Source organism: Diabrotica virgifera, chromosome 3 (genome assembly GCF_917563875.1).
Source record: "Diabrotica virgifera virgifera chromosome 3, PGI_DIABVI_V3a".
Taxonomy (NCBI): domain Eukaryota; kingdom Metazoa; phylum Arthropoda; class Insecta; order Coleoptera; family Chrysomelidae; genus Diabrotica; species Diabrotica virgifera.
The window spans coordinates 252848868-252860878 of NC_065445.1; the positions used below are offsets into that span (position 1 = coordinate 252848868).

Sequence of the window (12011 nt, forward strand, 5' to 3'; positions counted from 1 at the left end):
ACAAAATTAACAAATTCTAAGACAAATGGGCAAATGAACAAAAGGGCCTATTTTGGTGTTTATGTAGGAGATCAAGATAAATTCTGAGCTCCACCTGTAGTGTGCAAAACTTGTATTAAAAACTTGCGACAGTGGACGAAAGGACCACGAAAGTGTTTAAATTTGGTTTTCCACTGGTATGGAGGGAACCAAAAAATCAATTTGACGATTGCTATTTTCTGTCTTGTGAATATAAAGGGCATTAATCGTAACAATCGACATACGTGAACATATCCTAACCTGGATTCAGCAATAACACCAATTCCACATCAGCTTAAGCAGATACCCATTCCAATATTTAGCAGTCTGCCTATGCTACCAGAGGATAATGCCGAAACGTTATTTGACGAACTGCAGACTAATAGATTTGAGGAAGACGACAGTGATTTTGAAGGGGATTCAACACGTCCTGAGTGCTTTACTCAGGAAGAGTTAAGCGATATTATCAGAAATTTGAACGTTCCAAAGGATTTTTCCGAGTTGCTTACCTCCAGACTAAAAGAAAAGAATGTTCTTCACCCAGACACCAAAATTACATACTACCGTAATAGAGATAAAATATGTTTTGCCTTTTTTTCTCAGCAAGATGATATGGTTTTTTAAAGGACTGTTAGAAAAAATGGGTGTATCGTAGTATACACCAGATCACTGGCGTCTTTTTATCGACAGTTCCAAACGAAGTTTAAGGTGTGTCCTTCCAAATAATGGCAACAAATATGGAAGTATACCAATTGGGCATTAAAGTGGAATAAATGCTCAACAATTTTAACAAACACGGTTGTCATAACATAGGAGTATTAAAATTCATTACCTCCACAGCCACTTAGACCGTTTCCCAGAAAATCTTCACCAAGATATCAAAACGATGGAAGAGGGGTATTAGGGAGATGGGGCTATCACATGATGGCGGATTACAGCTGGAGTCTTCAAAGGGACCGTCCTTTTAAAGCCTTTGCAAGAAAATCATATAAAAGGAAGTTTTTAGGTCACACCGAATAACACATTTTTGTTGTGACTCTGCCGGTTAGGTTAGATGAAAAGTTAAGTTTTTTTGGCAGATATGTTTGATGATTTTTGTAAGTACATTATTGTACAATAAATATTTTACTTTTTATTCGTATTTGGTTTATTTCATGGGTAGCAGCACTACATATGTAGGTGGTGTTGCGTTAAATTACCCTATATGTTAGAAATGTGATCTGCTGTCGTATTTTCTGAAAAAGATCTGATGGAACAAATCTGGTGGCATTTTTGGATTCAGCAGGCCCTTATTACCTAGAAACAGTCAAAAAATTTCCGGCAGCAAACTGTGTGTTTACCAGTGTAATTGTTCTGATTAGTTAATACCTACGTATAATTTGTCTCACCTCTACTTCCAGCTGAAACCCATGCAACGCCTGCACCGGCGTAGGATGTAGAAAAGTTCCATACGGAGAAGATGAAAACTCCACCAACAGTTCATGCCCGCTGGATACTGCAGGAGGAACCTCTTCACCTCCTCCGCAGAATTTAAGAATCACTGGATCTCTCGTTGTGTACCCATCGTACACTGTCACGTAGTCTTGGACGTCATCGCATGCGTCCCAGACCTTTATCTCGCTTGGTGTTGCTGTACCGAATAGTGCTGCTTGGCTGCGTATGGAGATGAGCTGACCTTTTGGTTGGCGAACTGTTATTAGCGCGTGTTTGCCTGAAAAGAAATAAAATCCATTTAATAATACCAATACAGGTAGCCCTCAACAGGGATTAGACAAAAATAAATAATAAAACATTATCTAAGTGTGCTGCCGTTGCATTAGTCGCCGAGAATGAAGATGATCTCAAATATTACAGCACATTTTCAATATAACAAGTAAAGAATTCAATATGAGAATTTCAACAGAAAAACCAAATGTATGACAACTTATTATATCATCTCTTAACGATACACTCTAAAAGATACATATCTAAGAGAAGACACAAAACCACTGATCTATACAACAGCAATTATACCTATTAGTATGGTATAGTTAGACCCAAACCCAGACATCCAAAGTGAAAGTTATCCTCCAACACCAAATTGTTCTATATTATGGTCAACATAATGTTCAGAAAAAAGTCACACCATTTTGAGCGTCAGGTTTGGGGGGGTGGGTGGAGAGGGGGGAGAAATCTTCAAATTCGTAGTTTTTTACGTTTTTCGTCAATATTTCTAAAACTAAGCGGTTTAGCATGAATAACCCCCTACACAAAATTGTTCTACATTAAATTTGAAATAAAAAAGACCCTATGCATAACCCTTCTAAAATGAACGGTTCCAAAGTTACGGAGGTAGTATAGTATAATTGGTCCAAAAAAAAAGGCCTAACCCAGACATCCAAAGTAAAAGTTTTCCTTCAACACCAAATTGTTCTATATGGTCCACATATTGTTCAGTAAAAAGTTACACCATTTTGAGCGTCCGGTTTGGGGGGGAGATGGGGGAGAAGTCGGTAAATTAGTAGTTTTTTTACGTTTTTCGTCAATATTTCTAAAACTATGCTTTAGCGTAAGGAATGTTCTATACATTCAAACAACAGCATGTTCACAAAATATAAGACTACAGTATTATTCTGATGTATACTCACATTTGTACCTCGTTCTCCCTACAGAGTGTCTCAAACTTAACACAAGAAAAACATATTTTTTTCTTCCACCCGGTATAAGTACAAAAAATAAGTTTAAGTAAACCTTTGCACAACTGTGTAACTACTAAAGAAAAGGCTAAAATAAAAAAAAATAGCGGAATCCGTCTGTTCGAGAAAAAATCAACTATGAAAATCAGCATAATTTTCTATATCCCTAACTTTTGACGAGCAGTTTATATTATTGGGATACTAATACCTACCTGTTAATCTTCGAGCCAACCTGGGGGTTTTTAAAATGTACCTGGGGTATCATAAAGGACTAAAGGATTATAGTGAGCCGAGATAGGAATACCCCAAAATTATATCTCTATGCAAATTCTACAAGTGACTGTTTAAATATATTATACCGGGTGTCCACTTATATTTTCCCCCATTTTAACTGCCTATAACTTCTAAACGGCTCAAGATAAAAATATGCGGTTTTCGCTGAAATGTTTTGTTTTAGTAAAAGTTTTGTGTGAATGGATTGAATTTTTTTTATCGCTTTCAAATGCGAAAAGAAAAATGGCGGATTTTTGAAAAAAAGGTTGACTTTTTTTTAATGGAACACCCAGTATATTTTTTCGTAAATTGAAAGAAAGGTCATTCACCTATCCAGAGATATAAATTTTGTCGAAATCGGTTGTCAAATCACTGAGTAATTAATTTTTAAAATGAGAGGTGCAACGTGGATATCACATACCTAAATAACATAATTAAGCAAATTGATATTATGTTATGTGATTTCCACATTGCATCTCTCATTTTAGAAATTAATTGCTCAGTCATTTGACAACCGATTTAAAAATTTTTTATATAGATGGGTAGGTAAATGACCGTTTTTTCAAGATTTTAGGTAAATGACCAATTTTTATATCGCTTTTAAATAAAATATGGCGGATTTAAAAAAAAAACGATGTTGACTTTTTTTAATCAAGCACCCAGTATATTTTTTGTAGCTTGAAAAAACGGTCATTTACCTATCCAGCGATATAAAAATTTTTAAAATCGGTTGTCAAATGACTGAGCAATTAATTTCTAAATTGAGAGATGCAATGTGGAAATCACATAACATAATATCAATTTGCTTAGTTATGTTATTTAGGTATGTGATATCCACGTTACACCTCTCATTTTAACAATTAATTACTCAGTGATGTGACAACTGATTTTGAAAAACTTTATATCGCTGGATAGGTGAATGACTTTTGTTTCAATTTACAAAAAAATATACTGGATGTTCCATTAAAAAAAAGTCAACAACGTTTTTTTCCAAAAATCCGCCATTTTTTTTCGTATTTGATAGTGATATAAAAAATTCAATACATTCAGACAAAACTTTTACTAAAACAAAACATTTCAGCGAAAACCGCATTTTTCTATCTTAAGCCGTTTAGAAGTTATAGACAGTTAAAATGGGGGAAAATATAAGTGGACACCCGGTATATTAAATACAAGCTTATTATCCTTTCCATACTTAATCTGCACACGCCTGCTGTCCCATTCGAGTCAACTACACAAATGTACTGTTCGGGACAATATGACCCAATTATGGTTTACGCTCTTTAATCGAAATAAAATAAGCTAATGGTGATAAATAAAACTTTATTAACAAGAAATTATGGTTAATTAAACAAAAATTAGGTTGCTAATGTAAATTAAACCTTACTTACCAGAATAATAGGTATTTTTTTCCTTCAGAAAAGCCTAGTAACAAATATCTACAAAAATTTAATAACTGGGACAGTAATAAAAAGAATAGATTTTAGAAATATATTTATGATACTCGTATATACAACATAATGATTCGTCTTGTTATCGTTTTCAGGGCAAGTTTACAGCGTGCTCGTTTAGCAGGTGGAGTTAGATTGTCCATAGACGATTCACTAGCATTTCCATCTTGTCTACTTGTTTCTGCTCGTGTCCTTTTTACAAGTTTACCGTGAATTATTTATTGGTATATTTTTCGTGAGTTATTTTAGTTATTGGTATATTTTTTCTGGAAATGATGATTGGTTTTACTAGTTTTTTTCCCAATTCCTCAAGAAAAATTCGCCGTTTTGCCAGTTTATTGGTATTCCATTGGATATTTATTGATGTCCATAATACGAACACGTTGTAGGCAGAAATGTCCAGCAGATTATAAAAAACAATCATTAGCCAGCGATTTATCTCTTCTTACATGTATACGTGCCAACAAGCTAATCTAGAGTACCCACTGCTCCCTTATTGAAATTGTAATATAAAATAATTTGGGGCTTTTTCATTTGATGAAAGTGATGCATGATGAATCGACTCATGATGCAAAGTACTCATAAGAACAACATTTTTATTATTTTTAGGAATATTGTCATCAACAGTGGTATCGTGCGTGAAGCAAAAAAGACGAGCTATGAACTTCTTTATTCGCGATTTTTGCTGACAGCTTCGGTTTATTTTACCCATAGTCCCCGGCATTGTATCTACTTTGTTTTAGAAGAAATTGTCCTAAATTTTACGATGTAAAAAAGTTATTACAGGTAATATTGTGGCCTTCCATATCACTACTCAAGTCACACATCACACGCATTCCTGTATAGATCTGCAATTTTAGAGCATAAGAAGTTTTACTATTCATAATTACATAAAACCCAATCTTTTGTGCCGTATTGCGCTGGCTTGCTTGGAATGTACCATTTGAAGGGAGAGCGGCATCTAAAGGCAACTAGTTGCTTATCAACGTTAACATTTTCATCAGGGTTAAAAAAATTTGGTACATTTTATACCTACGTTTCTTAAATTTCACGTATTGCATCAAGTTCCTAGTAGTTTTGTTATCTAAACGTATTACTTGCAAACTTTTTGTAAATATATCAAGCGACATTGTCGATTGAAATAAACTACGACCCGTTTCTTCATTCCACAAACTTTAATTTGATTCACCATGGGACTTATAAACTCGAGCTAAAAATAAAAGACCAATGTATGCTTGGAAACGGAACCCAACTTTATTCATGTCATTCCAATTGGTTCCAAAGACATGCTGTCCGTCCATGTTGATCATATTTATAATTTGGTTTGCAACATCGTCCAGCTATACTATAGTTTATTTTACAAGTTCTAGCTTGCAGAAACCTGTTTTTATTTACAGATGTATCAGGCTGACCAACACACAGGTACTGCTAATATAGAATACTGCCAACTAAACACACATACACAGGTAATTTTTAACGGTTTAAATACGCGGGTAATATTTACCCGAACGTACCCTAGGTAACAATTTCATTTTTATTAAAAAAATCAGGAAGTTGATTGTTTATCTCTATTGCAATTGAAAGACCACATATTAGGTAATAAAGTCACGAAACACCAAATCGTTACGCTGCGTAATAATTTGTAAAATAAGAAACAAATTATTTTTTGGGTCAAATAGACCCGAACAGGACAGCAGGGTTAAAACGATCTTTTTAAATAAACAGATCAAGTTTCTGTGGGTGAACTATTTATTTCAAGGTACCGCCACATGCACTAGGTTCGACTTTTTCCTACTTTAAGGCAAATATTTTGTTGACTCCTTTACGTCTTTATTAAAAAAATCTTTAAGCAGATCAGATAATAATTATTAATTGCATATATTTTTGTTTACAATACATGTATTAGATTAAATTTTTTCAAAGACTGTCTTTTTAAAAGTGCCGGTAAAAGTCTCGTTTATTAGTCCAGAGAAATAAGGTTTTTGTCAGGACATTTGAGCAGCCAGGTTGCAAATGGGTTTTATCGGTACTATATATCTAATACATTATAAATACAAAAATGCCCGTCACAGTTCGGACGAGAATTTTAGTTATTAACAAATAAGTGTCAAAAGTGGCAGTTTTTTCGTTTAAATCGCTACAGGTAAAAATAGGGTAACTAATGCCTGGTTGCACCAACAGATCTTAAGCTCCAGCTTAGCTAAGCTCTACTTATAGATAGCGCCACTTGCGTTGCACCATAATTTTCGATTCTTACCTTATTATCAATCATATCTATTACTACATTATGATATTTTTATTATAATATATTATAACTATATTATATTAATTCCTATGTCATTCTTGTCTTAAGCTTAAGATCTGTTGGTGCAACCGGGCCTAAGTATCTTATTTAGAGCATTCATCTTTTACTAGATGAGCAAAGGTTCAAAATGGCAGTTCTTGAATTTTGCTTCGCTAATTGCAAAATAAGACTAAATTTCGAAAATAAATAATTTGCTGTAACTTTTGCTGATATGAACTTAAGACTTTGATATTGCATGAAAAGTTAAGACAACTAGTACATATCATGCACAAAAAATTCAAGACGATTCGTCAATTAGTTTAAATTTTATTCAATTTGTTTATCCCAAAGAGTTTTTTGCGATGTTATTGTTCAGAAAATAATAATGGTAGAGCAATTCTGTGGAAACTACATGAAAGAAGAACACTTATTTTTTCAAAGAATTTAAAAAAATCAATCAAAAGTCAAAGAGTTATTTTTGGCTTAAAACAATTTGAATAGATTTGTTAATATTGACTGTAGAGTAAATCTACTTTGTGATTTCCAAATCTGGTATTTTTACACGAATTTTCAAAAAAAAACTTTTCACCTTAATTAAATGCGGCCAAAGTTAGCCACTTTTATTATTTAATTCATAGTTACTTCTATATACATAAAATTCTCCTGTAACAGTGTTCGTTACCATACTCCTCCGAAACGGCTAGATTTTTATGAAATTTTATACATATATCCTGTAGGACTGATAATAGGTTTTAATCTATTTTTCATACCCATAAATTATAAGGGGGGCTCCTCCTGATATCTTTTTAATTTTTTTGGACAAAATTGTCTACCTTAGTTTTATATGGTGTAGAATAAAAAAATACATACAACCCTTAATTTTCTCTCTTCTATCACCAACCCCCATTTTTTAATAGCCATCTATATATTTACATATACAAAATTCTCCTGTCACAGTGTTAGTTGCCATACTACTCTGAGACTGCTTGACCGATTTTTACGAAATTATATATGAATATTTGGTAAGTCTTAGAATCGGTCGTAATCTATTTTTCATATACCTGAAGGTTAAGGGGGGTTCCCCCTAACATTTTGTAATGTTAGGTGGAGATATGTGTACATAACGTAATCTACAAGATTACGAGTACATACAAATTAAAAAAAAATATGACCAAAATCCATCAACAAGTTCCGGAGACATTAATCGCAGCATATGTTTGAAGAATCAATTTTATTTTTTGAGTGCAAGGATTTTAATAATTCCCTTCCACCGACCACGAATCGATTTCGTTAGAACATAATGTTTAAAGCTTTATTAACCACTTTGTTGAAGTTCAAAGTTTACTTAAACTTTAACACATAAACTATATCCATGGAGCTTCAAAATAGCGCTAGTTAGGTTGCTTAATTGTTATAATCAAAGTAGCTGTGAATTAAATAAAAAAAGTGGCTAACTTTGACAGTAATTAACGTAGGCGAAAAGTTCTTTTTAATTCGTGTAATAATATCAGCTTTTCAAATCCCAAAGTAGTTTTAATGTAGATTTAATATTAAGTTATTCAAATTGTTTATAAGCCAAAAATGACTCTCGTTTAGTAAAATGTTTCCGGAATGATAAAAATGAGGTTTTATTGATTTTTTTCAAATTTGTTGAAAACATAACTATTCTTCTTTCACGTGGTTTCCACAGAACTGCTATATCATTCTTATTTTCTAAACAATAATATTGCAAAAAAAGCTCTTTGGGATAAACAAATTGAACAAAATTTAAACTAATTGACGAATCGTCTTAAACTTTTTTGTGTATTATATGGACTGTTTGACTAGTAATGGCAGACTTTTCATGTAATACGAAAGTCATAAGGCCATTTTCGCAAACCTTATAGCAAATTTTTTATTTTCGAAATTTTAGTTTTATTTTGAAATTTCCGAAGCAACAAAAATGATCGGAGCAAAATTCAAAAACTGCCATTTTTCACCTTTGCTCATCTACTAAAAGAAAGATACTATAAAAATAAGATATTTAATTACCGTATTTTTACCTGTGGCGATTTAAACGAAAAGACTGCCATTTTTGACACTTATTTGTTAATAACTAAAATTTTCGTCCGAACTGTGACGGGCATTTTTATGTTCATAATGCATTAGGTATATAGTACCCCAAAAACCTATTTGCAACCTGGCTGCTTAAGTGTCCCGAACATGGTATATTTTTGCCATATTTCCCTGGCGTATATAAGAATCTCTACTTATAGTTTAAAAAAGCCATATTACTATGGCTTTGACATTTCTAGCTTCGACTGGATGGTTCCGATAAAAATATTTCAGCTCGTTTAAGAAATGTGCCTGATTAGGTTGAAGTAAAATGGCATTATCATACTGCTTTTATGCTATTTTTTATAAGGAAATAACTGAAAGAAATAGAGGTCTGTTAACATATTATAAAATCACTAAGAATATTATTATGGCATTTTCTATGAGATAAATATAATTGTAATTAGAATTTACTAAATCAATTTTTTACTGAAAAAAATTGTATCAATTTTGAAAAATCCTAACTTAAAAAAACTATTTTTACATGTTTCTGTCATCTCTATGTTTCGTGGATTTGGATTTATTTCATTTATCAATATAAAATGAAATTTTAAGTTTTTCGATTGATTAAACTGTAAATTTCTATAAACAGATCAAAACTTCACATTATAAAAGAGAATTTTTCGAATTCAAGTATTTTCTTTTTTTTGCATTTTCTATTAAAATTGGCCGTTAGTAATGCATATTTTTTAGACCATCTAAAAGTAGAGATTTAAAAAAGCAGGCTGACTAAAAAACAGATACTTTCACAAGATAATTTTTAATTGAAAATTAGAGTGCTTTTTCGATATTAAATCAAAACAAGGATACAAAATGAATATCTGAAATTCCGTAAAATAATTTATATGTGGAATCTGAAAAAATCGTAAATACAAAAATTTATATCTTTTCATTAACTATAAGTTTGCTTAATTTTTTCTATTGGATTTGTAGTTATGTCGCAGATCGTGATAAACCGTTTTCTACCCTTTAAAAACTCACCTCTTTCACTTACTGCCCTAAGATAACCCGTAAGTTAGTTTCCTATTATTTTAAAGTGAATACTTCTTATCACAATGACAACCCTTTTAGATCACACTAAGAAGACAGATCTGAACGAATATGATATCAACATAAATGGAGATAGGCGCAGTCATATGAGATTCGCAGATGATATTGTCCTTATAGCCGATCGTATGGATGATGCAATAATAATGTTGAACAAATTATATCACGCTTTCTTACAGGTCGGACTAAAGATTAATATCAACAAGAAGCAAATAATGACTAATCTGGTGCTAAATTCTAATATTGTTGTTGATGGAATGGATATTGAGCAGACTGCATCTTATAAGTACTTGGGACATGGGTAAACGGTAAACTGAACTATGCATTAAAATCGGACTTACCCATATGTCTCAAAAGGAAAATCTTTGACCAGTGTGTGTTGCTTGTACTCACTTATGGAGCGGAAACATTAACAGTCGCAAAAAAGGTAATGCACAAGATTCGCGTAACTCAGAGGGCTATGGAGCGCCAGATGTTGGGTGTCTCCCTGAGAGACCGAATCCCAAACGAAGAACTACGTCGTAGAACAAAAACAACAGACGCTGTCAAAAAAATCGCTGCGCTAAGTGGAATTGGACAGGACACGCCGTCAGATTGTCAGCCAACCGATGGACAAAACGTATTGTCGAGTGGAAGCCACGAGAAGAAGCACTATGGAGCAGAGGACGTCCACCAACCAACTAGATGCAAGCCGCACAAAACAGACATATGGAAAGAGCTGAGGGAGACCTATGTCCAACAGTGGACGCGCACGGGTTGATGATGATGACTTCTTATCGCTCTGTACGGAATTTTGATGGAACTAAAATCGTATTTGGAGTTATTCGAAAATCAGACGAGAGTGGTAAATTTGCGGTATACCGTATTCCATCCTGTTATGATTTTTTTCTCAAAAATTCTCGACCCTTGTATGGTCGCATATAGCGTAAATCTTTATTTTGTATAAAAATTTATTATAAAAGGCGGAGCATATATTTTGGATCTATTATAAAAAGAAGTAAAATAGGCGATATAAGACAATTGAACCTATTCAAAGATGCTAATATCACCCAGACTCCTGTCGAAAGACTAACGCACTACACTACAACTACCTCGGCACCATAATAAATGAAGAATGAACCAACCAGCAAGAGTTAAGAGCGCGCATCGGAAAAACTAGATTCACCTTTAACCGCATGGGACCTTCTTCAAAAACCTCTCTCTTGGTATAAAAGTAAAAATACTCCGCTGCGCTGCTACGTCTTATATGTCTTTTTTATGGTGTTAAATTGTAGACTTTAAAGGAAGTATGTGCAGAAACTTGGAAGAATGTTAGATGTTACTATATTGGAAAATACTTAAAATCTCTTGGACTGAACGAGTCACACATGAGGAGGTCCTTAGAAGCAGAGCAACACGATACGATACAATATCGATACTTCTTAAGTATTGAGTATTGTATGATGGGTTATGCCAATGAAGTATCGTATCGTGTATCGATATCGGCCGTACTTTCTTACAAAAATATCCTATTACAATTCTCGATAGAATATCGACAAAAAAAGTATTAAATTAATTAAAAAAAAAACGATTCTTTATTCATTTATCAATCTTTATTAAAAAAATCTCTTAAAATATGCAAGAAATAGGATAAATTATATTGTGACCTCACAAATATTATCCTTTAAAGAGCCCTTTATCCATCTGTTCACACAAATGAGTTCTTTAATACTTTTATTTTTTAAAGAGCATCTTCTATTCCTTAGTACCAGCGTTGCATCAAAAAAAAGCTGATCGACTGGTCGTTCGACGTCGCCTGGACATACAAAATATCCTAACCAACCGAGATAAAATGGGGAGATACTACTATACCCCATTCCACGAATATACGTCTGTTTTGGATTATCGCCACAACGAATATTTTACTGTGCAAAATATGAAGAACGAAAGTAAATTGCAAATTATATTGTTGTTTATTGGAGTAATTTATTAGACCAAAATACTTTCATACTTTTTATGTTGCACACTAAAATATTCGTTGTCGCGATAATCCAAAACAGACGTATATTCGTGGAATACTTCTTCTTCTTCTTTAGGTGCCGTGTCTGTATTCAGACGTTGGCCGCCATCATGTTTACAATTTCCTGAAATCTCTCTCTATCGGCTGCTGCGCGAAATAATTCTTCTACT

The 12011-nt window shown here is 33.1% G+C and overlaps 1 protein-coding gene across 1 annotated transcript in view; it reads right to left on the reverse strand.

Annotated features, from left to right (window-relative positions):
• LOC114337570 (uncharacterized) overlaps positions 1 to 12011 on the reverse strand; it is a 255111-nt gene that overhangs the window by 196337 nt on the left and 46763 nt on the right. The window contains exon 4 of the mRNA XM_050647708.1: positions 1407 to 1729. Coding sequence (XP_050503665.1) covers positions 1407 to 1729 — 323 coding nt within the window. The remainder of the gene's footprint in view (positions 1 to 1406; positions 1730 to 12011) is intronic.